The 18014-nt window shown below is 41.4% G+C and overlaps 1 protein-coding gene across 2 annotated transcripts in view; it reads right to left on the minus strand.

The window, feature by feature from the left end:
* Window positions 1–4750: 4750 nt before the first annotated feature.
* DARS2 (aspartyl-tRNA synthetase 2, mitochondrial) overlaps window positions 4751–18014 on the minus strand; it is a 33473-nt gene continuing 20209 nt past the window's right edge. The window contains exons 12-17 of one of the 2 annotated variants that reach the window (XM_054464731.2): window positions 17911–17973; window positions 12710–12862; window positions 9616–9834; window positions 9278–9388; window positions 6427–6502; window positions 4751–5650 (exon numbers count right to left, since the gene is read on the minus strand). In XM_054464731.2, the coding sequence (XP_054320706.1) occupies window positions 5466–5650; window positions 6427–6502; window positions 9278–9388; window positions 9616–9834; window positions 12710–12862; window positions 17911–17973 (807 nt within the window). In that variant the 3' untranslated portion in view covers window positions 4751–5465. The remainder of the gene's footprint in view (window positions 5651–6426; window positions 6503–9277; window positions 9389–9615; window positions 9835–12709; window positions 12863–17910; window positions 17974–18014) is intronic. The other variant, XM_054464815.2, reaches the window with a different exon arrangement.

Here is an 18014-nt window from a genome sequence, read left to right on the forward strand (position 1 = left end):
CGATTCTCCTCAGCCTCTTGTAGCTAGGACTACAGGTACCTACCGTCGCAACCAACTCATTTTGGTATTTTTAGTAGAGACAAAACCTGTCCTCCCAAAGTGCTGGGATTACAGGCCTGAGCCACAGTGCCCAGCCTCTTAGGCCTTGTATGCTTCATGTTTTCTTCAGGACCCTTCCCATTGTCATTTCACAATCTCATTGAAACGTCAGCTTATGCAGTAAATGCGTGTAAGTTTTGTAGATTGGGAATACCTAATTGTGTCTAAGAAAAAAGGCCTCCCCCTCCCCCAAATAAGCACATTCTTTCATTTCCTGGGAGCCACCCAAATGTCTCACACAGGCTGTAAAACAACTACCACCACCTGGCTGGGTGCTGAGGTGGGCGGATCACCTGAGGTCAGGATTTCAAGACCAACCTGGCCAACATGGTGAAACCCCATCTCTACTAAAAATATAAAAATCTAGCCGGGTGTAGTGGTGGGCTATTGTAGTCCCAGCTACTCGGGAGGCTGAGGTTGCAGTGACCCGTGATCGTGCCACTGCACTCCAGCCTGGGTGCCAGGGTGAGACTGTCTCAAAGGAAAAAAAAAGGCTGGGCATGGTGCTTCATGCCTGTAATCCCACCACTTCGGGAGGCTGAGGCGGGTGGATCACACAGTCAGGAGTTTGAGACCAGCCTGACCAACATGGTGAAACCCCCATTTCTACTAAAAATACAAAAGTTAGCCAGGTGTGGTGGTGCGCACCTGTAATCCCAGCTACTCGGGAGGCTGAGGCAGGAGAATTGCTTGAACCTAGGAAGTGGAGGTTGCAGTGAGCTGAGATCATGCCAGTGCACTCCAGCCTGGGCAACGGCGAGACTTGGTCTCAAAAAAAGAAAACACACACACACACACACAAAAAACTACCACCACCTACCCCAAACGGTTACCCTTTACTCTTCATGCGATCACCATGACCTATTATGTGTTTTGTTCTTACGTCCCCCACAAGAATGTAAGCGCTTCAAGTTTATTCCTTAATGTTGGAAAAATGAATGAAACTGCAAATGTAGTAGATCAGTTTTTGGGGAGGTACCAAAGACAAGTTGGTAAAATACCTTGATTTTGAAGTGAAAAATGATGTTACATTTCAAAGTATTTTTTCGCCAGGTGATGGCTCAGGCTTCGAGACCAGCCTGGCCAACATGGCAAAACCTGGTCTCTACTGAAAAAAAGCGAAAATTAGCCAGGTGTGGTGGTGTGGGCCTGTAGTCCCAGCTACTCTGAACCCTGGAGGTGGAGGTTGCAGTGAACCAAGATTGTGCCACCTCACTCCAGCCTGGGCCTCCTAGGCTCAAGTGATTCTTGTGCCTCAACTACCTGAGTAGCTGGGATGACAGGTGTGTGCCACCACTCCCAGCTAATTTTGTTTTTTTTTTTTTTTTTGTATTTTTAGTAGAGATGGAGTTTCACCATGTCAGCCAGGCTGGTCTTGAACTCCTGGCCTCAAGTGATCCAACTGCCCTGCCCTCCCAAAGTGCTGGGATTACGGGTGTGAGCCACTGCATCCAGCCAAGTTCTATTCTTTTTTTTTGAGATGGAGTTTCGCTCATGTTGCCCAGGCTGGAATGTAGTGGCGCAGTCTCGGCTCACTGCAACCTCCGCCTCCCAGGTTCAAGCAATTCTCCTGCCTCAGCCTCCCAAGTAGCTGGGATTACAGGCGTGGGCCACCATGCCTGGCTATTTTTATATTTTTAGTAGAGAGGGGGTTTCACCATGTTGGCCAGGCTGGTCTCGAACTCCTGACCTCGTGATCTGCCCACCTAGCCTCCCAAAGTGCTGGGATTACAGGCGTGAGCCACCACATCCAGCTTCTTGTTCCCTCTTTTATATATAAGTGCCATTTTCTGAATCAAAACTTTTTGACAAGCATATTAAAAGATTTCAGTTGTATGTAGTAGCTCATGCCTGTAATCCCAACACTTTGGGAAACGAAGGTGGGGGAATGCTTGAGTCCAGGAGTTCAAGACCGGCCTGGGCAACATAGTGAGACCCTGTCTCTACAATTAAAAAAAAAAAAAAAAAGTGAGCCGGGCATGATGGTGCATGCCTGTAGTCCCAACCACTCGTGAGACTGAGGTGGGACGATTGCTTGAGCCCAGGAGGTTGAGGCTGCAGTGAGCTGTGTCACACCACTGGATTCCAGCCTGGGTGACAGGGTGAGATGTTGTCTCAAATAAAATATTAAAAAATTGTATCACCTTATTCAGCATTCTGTTGTTTAGCAGTTTTGGAATTTTAGTTGTTAGTAAATCTTGACCTTGAGTACATGTTATTTTGATATTCTGTGTGACAAAATGGGAAGTATGCATGAAGCACATCTGCTACAAAGTATGGATGTCTAGATTTTTTTTTCCCTAGAAAAAGTAGTTACAATTGTTTGAGATACAAGCTGAACTAGCTGCTTTTTTTCACAGAACATTTTTAGTTGAAAAAAACCTGACAAATTGATTATTCATATTTTAGGGGTAATTTTGGCAGAGATTTGCTCAAAAAAGAACAAGTCACCTTGGAAAAAACTGATGGCATTTGTTGCCAATGATAAAACTCAAGCTTCCAAATGAAACCTAAAATTTTGGAAGGCTTGTATACACTTCTGTGCCCTTATGGCTTCCTCAGACTTACAGACTTTTGTAATGAGATTGGTGGTAATATTAATTAATGGTATTTTGTTTTAGATATTGTATATCAAAATGTGTCAACATTTGGAAGATCTGCATAACTCAGTGAACCAATATTTTCCAAATGATCAATCACTGGACTGGTGTTACAAATATCACACATAGGTAAAAGTTCTATTTAAATACAAGGTACACCAATGGACTTTAGAAAAGCTCATCAATACGATTTCAGAATCCACATTGCAACTAACCTTTAAGGAACTCTACTACTTGACATATTTTGGTGTGGTATCAAAGAGAATATCCATAATTATCAGAGAAAGCTATTAAAATACTCCTCCCCTTTCCAACTTTATATTTGAGTGGGGTCAGATTTTCTTCATAGACTTCAACCAAAACAGCATATAACAACAGATAGGATACAGAAGCAGATAACAGAATCTAGTGTCTTCTATTAAGCCAGAAATAAAAAATATTTGCAGAAATATAAAACAATGTTACTCTTCTATTTTTTTTTTGAAAATAATTATTTTTAAAATAAAAACATGGCTGAGTGTGGTGGCTCACGCCTTTGTAATCCCAGCACTTTGGGAGGCCGAGGCAGGCGGATCACCTGAGGCCAGGAGCTTGAGACCAGCCTGGTCAACATGGCAAAATCCCATCTCTACTAAAAATACAAAAATTAGCCAGGTGTGGTGGCGGGCACCTGTGGTCCCAACTACTCAGGAGGCTGAGGCAGGAAAACTGCCTGAACCTGGGAGGTGGAGGATGAAGTGAGCCAAGATCGCACCACTGCACTCCAGCCTGGGCAACAGAGTGAGACTCTGTCTCAAAATAAAATAAAATAAAATAAAACATGCTATTTGTGTTAACATGTAATGGGTTATTTTAAAATGAATTAAACATTTAAACTAAATCATTAAATTAATTATTTATTAATTAAATAGGAGGCTGAGGCAGGAGAATCACTTGAACCCAGGAGGCGGAGGTTGCAGTGAGCCAAGATGGCGCCACTGCACTCTAACCTCGGCAAGAGAGCGAGACTCTGTCTCAAAAAAAAAAAAAGGTATAAATCAGAAGAATTTCGAGGCAGAAGTGAAGACTGAGTAGAAGAAAACAATTTCAAAATCACTGATCAAGACCTTGTTCTCATTTTGTAATTTTTTTTTTTTTTGAAATGGAGTCTTGTTCTGTTGCCAGGCTGGAGTGCAGTGGCATGACCTCGGCTCACTGCAACCTCCACCTCCTGGGTTCAAGTGATTCTCCTGCCTCAGCCTCCTGAGTAGCTGAGACTACAGGCGTGCGCCACCACACCCAGCTAATTTTTGTATTTTTAGTAGAGACGGGGTTTCACCATGTTGGCCAGGATGGTCTCAATCTCTTGACCTTGTGATCTGTCCGCCTGAGCCTCCCAAAGTGCTGGGATTACAGGCGTGAGCCACTGCACCTGGCCTCATTTTATAATTATTAGTTTATTAAAACTTTTATGTGTATGATTAGAACCTAAAATCACAATGAGTTTTGGTGTTCACTTGTTCGCACATTTGAGGTTAATCTAAGGTCGATTAGAATTTTCAATTACTTATAATTGAGAGAAAGTAGTGTTCAGTGATTAATAACATCTTTGTTGTCTTTTTTTTTTTTTGAGATGGAGTCTTGCTCTGTCACCCAGGCTGGAGTGTAATGGCACCATCTTGGCTCACTGCAACCTCTGTCTCCCAGGTTCAAGCAAATCTCATGCCTCAGCCTCCCGAGTGGCTGGGATTACAGGCATGCGCCACCATCCATGCCTGGCTAATTTTTGTGTTTTTAGTAGAGACAGGGTTTCACTATGTTGGCCAGGCTGGTGTTGAACTCCTGACCTCAAGTGATCCACCCACCTCAATCTCCCAAAGTGCTGGGATTACAGGTGTGAGCCACCACTCCCGGCCAATATTATCTTTAAAACTAAAAATATAAACAGAAAATTGATAAGTAAAATGACTTTTACTATTGATATCAGTTTTGTTTAATCTGAAACTATAAAATAGAGATACATCTACCTATTTATGGATGGATAATATCATCATCTCACATTTGTGGAATGCTTTATAGTTTTTCAAAGTACTTTTATTCACTTTATCTTCCATATATGTTATCTCCTCTGATTCCAGCAATAACAGCCCTGTGAGGTAGCCAGGGCAAGTTATGTATTTTACACATTAGCAGGAAGGGAGGCTAAGAGAGGTTTATGTAACTTGCTCAGGCTGAAACACTGAAGAAAAATTTGTGACTCTCATTTCAGTGATGTTTTCTGATTATAAAATATTATGCTACTCCTCACTATATTATGTTGATGGTTGAAATGTCATTATAAAGCTTAATTTATATGATTCTCTTGAGGATGATGAAGCAAATGCTCCATCAACTCACTAGTTTACAGGGGCAAGCATTTTCCTACATTTCACACATAATTTGATTACCTCTGTCCTAAGTGAATAATCTACTATCTGGGTATGAGAAACATGATTTGAAAACACTAAACCACTATATTATTCCAACAAAGAACCATCTTTCACACCTAAGTAAAAAGGAACTTCAAAAAAAGTCCTAACCAAAAAAAATCCGCATGATGCATGAAATCAAGTCAAAATTGGGTATCTTCTATCTGTTTCTTCGTTGTGGTGAAGAATGTTGCCTGGATTCCTTCCATCTAAAGACTTGATTGTCAGACCTGTGGCAGAACTCTAGATCTGACTTTAGCCTTGGGGAAGCAAAGAGGACAAAACCTAAAAGCTCAACTTTTTGCATGGTATGCATGATTCAATGAGCAGAAACTTTGAAGTCTGTTGGCCTGGAGACTTGGATATGATAGGGCTTCAGTTCCTCAGGAGGGACAGAATCTGGGGTATTGCTCATGAGGTCATGTCCCCGGAAGGACTTTGGGAAGGCTATGACATCTCTGATGCTTGGAGATCCAGTGACAAGGCATATCAGTCTGTCTAACCCTGTGAGTAAAATACAAAGATAACAGATGAGAAATGTAATCTAATGTTGGAAATAACTTAGTTTTTCTATAAAAGTTGTAGAGAACTTTTAAATAAGAATCTTTAACAAACTGTAGCCAACCATCGTTCCCTACCTTTTTAGAGAACTTTTGTTTGTTTGAGAGGTTGTTTTCTATCTCATTCTGGAAAAGTATTCAGGACTGATGTTCACATGCTACTTGGATTGTCACAGCGATTAGTGTTCCTAGCAAAGGCTTACTAAAGGCCCTAAAACAGATTCAACAGTATATTTGGTGCTTGGCAGGGAACTCCATAAACACAGAAGGAAGTCCCTATTATTGGGGCCTACAATCTAGGTGAGCTTCCTAGAATTTCTTACTCTTCCTTGCTTTGACAAAACAAGCAAAGTGAGTAACCATGGCAATCAGAAGGACACTGGCATCTTCCTGTTTTCATACAAGCTGAACATTATGGAGCAGTGCTTTCCAGACTCCAATGAGTGCGTCTGTGAGGCCATGGGGATTTGAACAATATTGACTTAAGATCTGCAGTTTTAAGCTATTAATGATCTTTCAAATGCAAATTATCAGTTAAGTTATATCTTTATAACTGTTAAGATATATTTTAAAAATATATTACTCAAATTTCAACAGAAACTTACATTCTCATGGAACTCTTGGACTCATCCTTCCACCTCTACCAACACAAACTGAGAACCCGAATTTGAGATAGTGCAATGGAATTCAGTTTATCTTATAAAAGGAAAAGTTGTTTACCTAAGGCAATTCCTCCATGAGGGGGTGCCCCATAATCTAAAGCCTGGAGCAGATGGGAGAGCATTTTCACATCCTCCTGAAATTCAAAATATAATTCAGTTTAAATATATTTTGAAGGTCCACTAAGTGCCACCATCTAGGCTTAGATGATAAAGGGGAAACAAAGTTGAGTTTTAAAACACCTAAACCTGACTTAACCAATAATAAAAGTTTATTGGAAAAGTGTAAAGAAAAAATTACCTTAAGTGATTTGCAGGTTAGCAAGGGAAAAAGACAAGTCATAGATTATTATAACATGTACAAAAATGCCTAGTGTTCAGTAAATGCAGCTTTTACTGTATTCACAATGCAAACAGAGTGAGACCAAATGAGGAGGTGGGGATAAAAAGGAGGAAAGTCTCCTGTCACAGACACCAAGGGAAGAGAGCATTACTAAGTGGGCAACATTGTCAAATGCTGCCAGGAGGAAGGAGAACTTAAGGGCCAAGAACAGGCCACTGGATTTGGTGATCTTGTGAGTAACTTTTGTGGGGCAGTACGTGTAGAAATGTTGAAAATGTGTTTGGAAATGGTTCTCTAACCAGGCTACAAATCAGGATCAAGTGGGAAGCTTCAAACAAACAGAGGCCAAAGCCTTATGCTTAGAACTTTTTTATTCAGCTGGTCTGATGTGTAGCCAAGGCACCAGTGTTTTTTTTAAAGCTTTCCAGGTGATTTGATTGTAAGGTGCAGCAGGGCTGAGAACCACTGTTTAGGGAAGCAACAGAACAGTGTATTCTAGAATACAGTAATGTATTCTAGGCCAGATGTGGTGGCTCACACCTGTAATCCCAGCACTTTGGGAGGCCAATGCAGGCAGATCACCTGAGATCGGGGGTTCAAGACTAGCCTGGCCAACATGGCAAAATGCTGTCTCTACTAAAAATACCAAAAAAATTAAAAAAAAAGGCTGGGCGTGATGGTGTGTGCCTGTGGTCCCAGCCACTTGGGAGGCTAAGGCAGGAAAATCACTTGAACCTGGGAGGCGGAGGTTGCAGTGAACCAAGATCACGCCACTGCACTCCAGTCTGGGTGACAAAGCGAGAAAAAAAAAAAAATGTATTCTTATTGACTCTTGAAAAGTTTGACAATGAGAGGAATGAAAAAGGCTGAAAACTGCTGACTGGAAGCTGGGCTGGGCAGGAGGATCACTTGATCCCAGGAGTTTGAGGCTGCCCTGAGTTATGATCATGCCATTGCACTCTAGCCTGGGTGACAGAGTGAGACTCCATCTTTTTAAAAACAAACAAACACACAAAACCCAATGGGTGATTGGAGGCTTTGACTTGGCAGGAGAAAAGTTAACAGATTTCGGCTGGGTGCGGTGGCTCACGCCTGTAATCCCAGGACTTTGGGAGGCCAAGGCGGGTGGATCTCTTGAGGTCAGGAGTTCGAGACCAGCCTGGCCAACATGGTGAAACCCTGTCTCTACTAAAAATACAAAATAGCCGGGTGTGTTAGTGCGTACCTGTAATTCCAGCTACTCAGGAGGCTGAGGCAGAAGAATCGTTTGAACCCAGGTGGCGGAGGTTGCAGTGAGCCAAGATTGAGCCACTGCACTCCAGCCTGGGCGACAGAGCAAGACTCTGTCTCAAAAAAAAAAAAAAAAAAAAGGTTAACAGATTTCACAATGCCCTTAAACTTTAAGGACACTGAAGGCTTAAAGCTAAAGGAGTCATCTCATGGTCCGAGTTCTCCTTCCATCCTACCTCACACTTGTCAGTTAATCCCACAAAACGATCTTTTAGGACCAGACTCTCTCAGACCTTTTCCTTTCTGAAACCTACCCAAGCCTTCTACAGCATCACCAACAAACTTCAAATTCTTAGGTCTGCGCCTGTACAGACTCTTCTTTTACTTTTAAAAAATCCTGATTACTCCACTATCACTAAAATATATCCCTGCCTTAAATATAGCTAAAGTAGTATCTAATAAGTGATATAAAATCTTTTCAAACTTCTCTCTCTTTCTCTGACATTATCAACATTTTTAGTCACTTCAGACTGCATGGTTTTCATTTGATTTGATTTTTATTTTTTTCAAGCTGCATGGTTTTTTTAAGCAGGGTAGTGGTTAGGAGCATGGGCTTAAGAGCCACCTCACCTGGATTCAAATCCTGACTCTGCTTACTTTTGTACTGTCACTTTGGCGAGTTAAGTAAGTTGCCTCAGTAAATCTCATCTTTAGAGTGGGCAGAATAAGGATATTTATCTGCACTATTATAATAAGGGTATTTAATATGCACTATTAATTAGTACTTAAATAGTGCTGTTTAATAGTGCTATGTGCCAGATACTATTTAAGCATTTAATATTATTATTTACTTTTAATATTATTATTTACTTTTCAAAGTCCTACATTAAAGGTAGAGAGATAGCTGACGCTATTTTGTATCTTGTGAATCCTCCATTCATAACAAATGTTTAATAAAATAGGCTGATTTAAGTCAGATGCAGTGGTTCATGCCTATAATCCCAGCACTTTGGGAGGCCGAGGCAGGAGGACTGCTTGAGGGCAGGAGTTTGAAAGCAGTGTGAGCAACATAGGGAAACCTTATCTCTTCAAAAAACTAAAAAAATTTGCCGGGCATGGTGGCATGTGCCTGTAGTCACAGCTACTTGGGAGGCTGAGGTGGGAGGATGGCTTAAGCACAGGAGATTGAGATTGCAGTGAGCTATGAATGCACCAGTAGACACCTGCCTGGGTGACAGAATGTCTCAAAAACAAAACAAACAAGCAAACAACAACAACACAAAACTGAAAAATATTCTGGTAAAAAAATAAGCCCAGGATAGCAGATGATGTTTGTTACCTTTAGTAAGGTTGCCAGGATATAACGCTGTAGCTCTGCATTGTGAATTCGAATCGAACCACCTCCTATTTCATTGCCATTTAAAACCAAGTCATAGTGTTGGCTACGGGCCTAGAAGATTCACAGAGACTTTATGTTAGAGAAATTGTCTGGTTTTCTGTTCTACAGGTTGAAGACCCTGCAGATTCTTAAAGATAATGTATTACTACTAACTCAAACTCCACAACTTCTTCTGGGGCTTCCAGAACTGGGTCCTATCTTTCATCAGACCTTGAAGTCTGAAGTTCTTTGCCTTTATATACACATTTCCTTTTGATTTGGAAGTATAGATACTGTACCTTTTTGGGCTCAGTGTACAGGAGGTGTATGTCACTGGGGTGGGGAGCAGTAAATGGGTGGTGGGCCGATTCCAGCTCTCTGGGATTTTCCTCCTTGGGCAGGAAGAGTGGGAAATCTACCACCCAAAGAAAAGAGAACAGAGTGGGGTCACGGAGCACCACTCCTCTTGTTTCTAGAAGGTCAGCACATTCCAGTCGTAATTTTCCCAACAAAGAGCACTGCAAACAGAAGACATAACATTGAGTTAACTTCTTGACAGAGCAGGCAGGAAATGACACAGCCTGGATTCCGAAGCCAGGCCATTCTCTAGGAAAGGATTTGCCAATTAACAGATAGGATGCCCTTTGCTTCTCAGGACACAAAGATCTGAGGATGAGTCTGATTGCAACAAGGTTGAGAACATCATCAGACTCAATCAACTGGGTGAGTACCAAATAACTCGGTGATTGAGAACACAGGGATCAGCACTTCATAGACCTAGGTCTGAATCTCAGTGTGGCTAATTACGAACTTTTCTGTATCCTTTTTCATTGTAAAATTGGGATAAAAATATCAACTCCAAAAGACTGCTGTGAAGCTTAAGTAAGATAATGTACATAAGGTGCAGGACCTGACAAAGTATGTGAGTGGTGGTCGTTCTGATTATTTCCTCACTTCTCTTGAAGGGTTGTGGTGAGGATTTGGTAAGTGCCTGGCACACTGTTAATGTTCAGTGAAGGCTGGCTATCACTACAGGTAATGCAAATCAGAGGTCCATTGAAGAGTGTGGCCGGGTGCAGTGGCTCACACCTGTAATCCCAGCACTTTGGGAGGCCGAGGCGGGTGGATCACAAGGTCAGGAGTTCTAGATCAGCCTGACCAACATGGTGAAACCCCGTCTCTACTAAAAATACAAAAATTAGCCGGGTGTGGTGGCACGCACCTGTAATCCCAGCTACTCGGGAGGCTGAGGCAGGAAAATCGCTTGAACCCGGGAGGAGGCAGAGGTTGCAGTGAGCCGAGATCACACCACTATACTCCAGCCTGGGCAACAGAGTGAGACCATCTCAAAAAAAAAATAAATAAATAAAATAAGAGTGCGAATTTTGGAACCCAACTTCATGGGTTAGAAATCCAGCTCCTCCACTTCCTGGCTGCGTGACTGTGAGCAAAATTTTAAGCTCTGTGCCCCACTTTTCTTCTTTTTAAAATAGCAACAGTATCAGAACTTCTTTCATAGGGTTGGCATGAGGATTAAATGAGTTAATGCATACAAAGTGCTTAAAACAAGGCTTGGCAAATACTAAGTGCTTAATAAGTGCTACCTATGGTGTGCAGGACTTCCCTGAGAAAGGACAGCTGGTTAGAACAGTGACATATGCCTAGAGACATGATAGGGTGTTATTTTGCAGCCCATTCTATCTTACATTTATGTCTACATAAGGGACCTTCATTGTGACATTTTCAGAATGTTATTGTTATTCCTCGAAAGTCTGGTTTCTAGCTCTCTTTCAAGGAGGGCCTTGTAGGAATCAGACCTATAACTTCCTGAAAATGAAACACCAGCATGTTTAGTTCATACCAAGAGAACGTTTAATAGCCAAATTAGTTTGGAACAAAATCCCGTGTTCTTTTTTAAGAAATGCATTCATAATAAAATTTGGAAATAAATAACTTTCTTCATTTTACTATTGTAGGGGAAGGGGAGACGGGGGATTACATTTAGCTTTGAAGATGAACTCTGAAACTTTTTCTGTGGAAGAAACTGATAAATGAAAATATAGATTAGAAGAAAGAACGTGATGTACTAGTTAGACACACTATCATTTTGAAAAAACTATATACTAAAGTGAAAAAATAAATTTATATCATGCTTGATCTTTACAGTACATTTTTAATATTCATGTTTGACTTTGTACTATACTTTTCTATATTTTACAAAGATCCCTAAAGCTAATTCAGTCTTCCATATCCCCTGAAGAATCATGACTCAGCCAGTGCATGATAGCATTCACCACCTACAGCTGCTGTTCTTGAGGAAAAAGGGTCCCACTTTGACTAAGTTGGTCCAGGGGTGTCTGCCAGCCCTCCAGCTCTCCAGTGGTCTGATCCATCCCTCCACAATTTAGGAATGCATTATGTATAAAAATTTGAGACTCCTAATTTTCTTCATTTGTGAAATCTTGACACTGAAAATATTTTTTCATGGTTATATGACTAATTTCACTACCCCTTAATCTAAGTGGCTTTTCTAATCAGGCTCAGGTCTAATCTATTTAAGTAATGCCAATGGAGGCTGGTAGCTATGAAAAAAACCCTTAGTTTTTTTTTTTTTTTTTTTTTTGAGACGGAGTCTGGCTCTGTTGGCCAGGCTGGAGTGCAGTGGCGCGATCTCGGCTCACTGCAACCTCCCCCTCCCAGGTTGAAGTGATTCTCCTGCCTCAGCCTCCCGAGTAACTGGGACTACAAAATACAAAAATTAGCCCACCACCATGTCCGGCTAATTTTTGTATTTTTAGTAGAGATGATGTTTCACCACGTTGAACAGGCTGGTCTCAAACTCCTGACCTCAGGCGATCCACCCACCTTGGCCTCCTAAAGTGCTGGGATTACAGGCGTGAGCCACCATGCCCGGCCAACCCTTAGTTTTTATACAGTGCATTATAAAGCACTATAAGATTTATGCAGGCTGGGCACGGTGGCTCACACCTGTAATCCTAGCACTTCAGGAGGCTGCGGCGGGTGGACTGCTTAAACTGAGGAGTTTGAGACCAGTCTGGGCAATATGGTGAAACCCCGTCTCTACTAAAATACAAAAAATTAGTCAGGTGTGGAAGTGTGCACCTGTAATCCCAGCTACTCAGGAGGCTGAGGCAGGAGAATCTCTAGAACCCAGGAGGCGGAGGTTGCAGTGAGCCAAGATCGCACCACTGCACTCCAACCTGGGCAACAGAGCAAAACTCCATCTCTTAAAAAAAAAAAAAAAAAGATTTATGCAGAGCAGCTCCATTTTATGAATTAACAGTCTACAGTTCAAACATATACTATATACATAGGAGGGTAAGGCATTGTTCAGCATCAACAGCACTGATGCTTGGAAGTAATTTTTCTTACTGCTTTATTGTGCTCTCCAGCAGTTAGTAGGACCATATCTTCCTCTTGGGTCTCCATTAGTCTGATTAATTCCAGTCTTTGTGACTCCATTATGAAGTTAGCAACTGGAGAATTCCAGTTTCTATTGGTGTTAAGGAATACAGGTAAGATTTCCTGTGTAAAAGAAAAAGACTTATTCACGTTTTTTTTTTTTTTTGAACAGTGGGATTAATTTATCTTCTTATAGTACAAAGATTTCCGGTTCCCAATAGAAGAGAATTTAAAAGAGATTATCTCTATTATTTCCATGAACCCATTCAAAATGATACTAAGGGAATTTTATAAAGTAGGCTTGGCACGGTGGCTCATTCCTGTAATCCCAGCACTTTGGGAGGCTGAGGTGGGTGGATCACTTCAGGAGTTCAACACCAGCTTGGCCAACATAGTGAAACCCCATCTCTAGTAAGAATACAAAAATTAGCTGTGCCAGTTCTGTGTGCCTGTAATCCTAGCTATTCAGGAGGCTGAGGCATGAGAATCATTTGAGCCTGGAAGGTAGAGGCTGCAGTGAGCTGAGACTGGGCCATTGCACTCCAGCCTGGGTGACAGAGTGAGACACAAAAAAAAAAAAAAAAAAAAAAGTCATTTCAACATAATGAAAAAAAAGGGAGAGGAGATGAAGAATGGAGAATAATATCAGCAGATGAGAGATTTCTGCGAATTTTTGGCAGATTGCAAGGGAACTGAGTAGGAATGATTAAAGAAGCAAGGTGCAGGAAGGTCTGGCATAAAGAACAATGGAGGCAGCCTCAGCACAAGAAGGAACTGATTTTACCCTGCAGAATTCTGGAGAGGCTCAGGACTCTTAAGCCTTGAGTGCCTAGAGTAGCCTTGCTGCTCATGCTAAACTAAACCTACCCATTTACAAAGCCTCTCTCTTGAGCTTCCAACCAGGTTTTTTTTTTTTTTTTTTTTTTTTTGAGATGGAGTCTCACTCTGTCACCCATGCTGGAGTGCAGTGGCCTGATCTTGGCTCACTGCAGTCTGCCTCTCCGGTTCAAGCAATTCTCCTGCCTCAGCCTCCCTAGTTGCTGGGATTACAGATGTGTGCCACCATGCCTGGCTAATTTTTGTATTTTTAGTAGAGACGGGGTTTCACTATGTTGGCCAGGCTGGTCTCAAACTCCTGACTTCAAGCGATCTGCCCGCCTTGGCCTCCCGAAGTGCTGGGATTACAGGCGTGAGTCACTGCACCCGGCCCCAGCCAGCTTTTAAAATGCCCCATTCTTGAATATGTACAGATAACCAACAATCACTGCACATTGAAAAAACTCTGCAGCATTAAAAAAAAAAAAAAAAAAAAAACCAAGATAAACCCAAAAAATTAGCCCCAGAGAAAACATAAGTTACGGACCAAAAGAGAATTTGAATCCTCAAAGGTACTAAAAAATATATTTTATAAATAAAAGCAGAAAAAGATGCAGTGAAAAAAGCTACTGGGAAATAAAAAAAAAATTCAACAGAAGAGTTGAAGAAATCCCCAGGAAAATAGAACAAGACAAAGAAAATGGTGAAGAATGACATGCAAAAGAAAAGAAACAGGTTAAATTGGTTTGACGTACAACTAGTAGAAATTCCAAAGAGAGACTAGAAAAAATGATGAGGTCAAAATAATTAGATAATAAAAGAATTTTCTACACATAAAAAGACATAAACCTTCATATTGAAAGGGCTCTTCAAGTGTGTAACACATTAAATGAAAAATGATCAAAAGGCAAACAAACTCTGAAATTTCAGAACATAAAGAATCAGAAGGCAAAAAGCTTCCAATGAGAAAAAACCAGGTCTGCTATAATGGAATAAATTCACACAAGCATCAAAGCATCAGACTTCTCATCAGTAACAACAGATAGGAGAAGAAAGTAAAGCAATGCCTTAAATGTTCTAAAGCTGTGCTGTCTAGCAATGCACTGTGTCTATTTACATTTAAATTAATTAAAATGAAATAAAGTAAAAAGTTCAGCCATTTAGTTGTAGTATCCTATTTCAAGTGTTCACTAGCTACATTGGCTAGCAACAAGTATACTGAACAATGCAGACATAAAACGTTTCCACCGTTACAAAAAGTTTTATTGGACAGCACTCTTCTAAGATGATATGGCTGTCAATTCAAAATTTTGTACTAAGCCAAATTATTATTAATCAAGTGTGAGGTTTTAAACATAAAGACATTTTGTAAGAACTCAGTAAGCTGATCTCTCACATGCTTTCTTAGGAAGTTACTTGATTACATACTCCAACACAAAAAAGAAAGAGGAAAACCTGGGATCCAGGACGGGTGGCTTCAACTCAGAAAAGAATGAAGAAAAGGGCCGGGCACGGCGGCTCACGCCTGTAATCCCAGCACTTTGGGAGGCCGAGGTGGGCAGATCACGAGGTCAGGAGATCGAGACCATCCTGGCTAACACAGCGAAACCCCATCTCTACTAAAAATATAAAAAAATTAGTCGGGCGTGGTCTCGGGCGCCTGTAGTCCCAGCTACTCGGGAGGCTGAGGCAGAAGAATGACGTGAACCTGGGAGGCGGAGCTTGCAGTGAGCCGAGATCGCACCACTGCACTCCAGCCTGGGCGACAGAGTGAGACTCCGTTCAAAAAAAAAAAAAAAAAAAAAAGGTTCAGAAAGACAGCTGTGCACAAGGTACAGAGTAACTAGGTGAAGTCTGTATATGTGAGCCTCATCTCTCATCACAGGAAGTTAACAAAGTTTAAATGAAGTAAGTAAAAAGAAAAAAAAAGTATGTAGAGATATTTCCAAAAACAGAGATACTCTGGCAGAATACTAGGATGGATGGGGCAGGCTAGAGCAAATGATTATTGCATTTCATCATTAATGGTTCTTTATTTTTTGAACCATGTGTATGCCATATGTTGCTAAAAACACATAAGATCTTCTAAAAGCAATTAGAAGCCAAATCAAGTTAAAACATTCATAAAAAATAGTAGTAGTAGTACCCATTTCTTATATAAAAATTCAGAAAATTAGGAAAGAAAAAGAAAACAGGAGAAGAAAGAGAAGAATGAAAGAAGAAAATGTAATAATAGTCCCATCAACTGAAGGCTGCCAAAGTTAACCTTCAGGCTTATTTCCTGGTCGTATGGTTCTTAGATGCAGATTTTATATACTAATAAAATAAAAATAAACAAAATTGGAAGATAAAGAGTTGCTAATTTTTAATTTTATAAAGAAAAGGCATATTTCATCCCCCCGCCACCCCCACCGCCAACACAGAAAAAAAGGATAGTTCTTTAAATTTGTTTAGCTTTATGAAAAGCTTGTTATATTGCCCTGACTTTTCTGATTTTGTCTCAACCCATTTTGGGAACCACTAACCTGATCTTTTTTTCTTATATAAAAATCTACTTATTGTTCGTTGTGCTTGAGGTATGAGGCTTGGGAAATAGTGGTAGTAGAGGTAGGTAGTCCATTTTCAATATACAAATATAGTGTTTTTACATGGTTATAATCAGTATAAATATAATCCTATAGCCTCCTTTTCTTACATATCATTATAAGAGCATTTTTCCTCTATTAAGTCTTAGAAAACAAGATTTTAAAAAGGAACTTTAATATTAATTTCTTTGATTATATCATAATTTAATTACTCCCATATGGTTTCATTTTATTCCTGTTATCATACCTAAGATTCTTTCCTTTTTTTTGAGACAGGGTCTCACTGTGTCACCCAGGCTGGAATGCAGTGGCATGAACACAGCTCACTGCAGCCTCAATCTCCTGGGCTCAAGTGATCCTCCCACCTCAGCCTCTCAAGTAGTTGGGATGACAGGTGTGTGCCACCATGCCCAACTAATTTTTTTTCTGTTTTTTGTAGAGACAAGGTCTCACTATGTTGCCCAGGTTGGTCTCAAACTTCTGGGCTCCAGTGATACTCCCACCTTGGGCTCCCAAAGTGCTGGGATTACAGGTATGCGCTTCCGTGCCTGGCTGGATCCTTTATTTTTTTTAGAGACAGGTTCTCACTCTGTCACCCAGACTAGAATGCAGTGGCATGATCATAGCTCACTGCAGCCTTGAACTCCTGGGCTTGTGATTCTCCTGCCTCAGTCTCCCAAGCAGCTGGGACTACAGACACGTGCCACTATGCCCAGCTAATATTTATTTATTTAGAGACTGAGTCTTGCTCTGTGGCCCAGGCTGTAGTGCAGTGGCGTGATCTCAGCTCACTGCAACCTCCACCTCCTGTGTTCAAGCGATTCTCCTGCATCAGCCTCTCAAAGTAGCTGGGACTACAAGTGAGCACCGTCACACCCGGATAATTTTTTGCATTTTTTTTTTTGAGACGGAGTCTTGCTCTGTTGCCCAGGCTGGAGTGCAGTGGCACAATCTCGGTTCACTGCAAGCTCCGCCTCCTGGGTTCACGCCATTCTCCTGCCTCAGCCTCCGGAGTAGCTGGGACTACAGGCCCGCGCCACCACGCCCAGCTAATTTTTTTGTATTTTTAGTAGAGACGGGGTTTCACCGTGTTAGCCAGGATGGTCTCAATCTCCTGACTTCGTGATCCGCCTGTCTCGCCCTCCCAAAGTGCTGGGATTACAGGCGTGAGCCAAGGCGCCCGGCCAATTTTTTTTATTTTTAGTAGAGATGGGTTTTCTCCATATTGACCAGTTTGGTCTCAAACTCCTGACCTCAAGTGATCCGCCTGCCTTGGCCTCCTAAAGTGCTGGGATTACAGGTGTGAGCCACTGTGCCCGGCCCAATTTTTTTTCGAGATGGAATCTTGCTCTGATGCCTAGGCTGGAGTGCAGTGGCGCTATCTCAGCTCACTGTAGCCTCGACCCCCAGGCTCAGGTGATTCTCCCACCTCAGCCTCCTAAGTAGCTGGGACTAGGGGTGCAACTGGGCAGCATGGTGGCCTGAGCCTGTAGTCCTAGCTACTTGAGAGAAAGAGGCAGGAGCATTGCTTGAGCCTAAGAAATCAAGGCAGCAGTGAGCTATTATGGCACCACTGCACTCTAGCCTGGGCGACAGAATAAGACTACATCTTCAAAATAAATATATAAATAAAATAAAAAGTAAATAAAAGCAGAAGAATGATCTGAAATAACAAGATGCTCAAAACTAATGATAATGATAGTTTAGTTAATAATAGTTAAAAATATTGAATCTGTATAAGGAAAAAAACTGCTCTAATTAACTCCTTACCTGATTAAAATGGTCAGCTGCAAATTTTCTAATGGATTCAATGTCTTTCCTTTTTAAGTATTTCTGATGAAAGAAAAATCAAAGTAAACTTGTCAGTATGACAC

This window comes from Pongo pygmaeus, chromosome 1 (assembly GCF_028885625.2).
Source record: "Pongo pygmaeus isolate AG05252 chromosome 1, NHGRI_mPonPyg2-v2.0_pri, whole genome shotgun sequence".
In the NCBI taxonomy this organism is placed as follows: domain Eukaryota; kingdom Metazoa; phylum Chordata; class Mammalia; order Primates; family Hominidae; genus Pongo; species Pongo pygmaeus.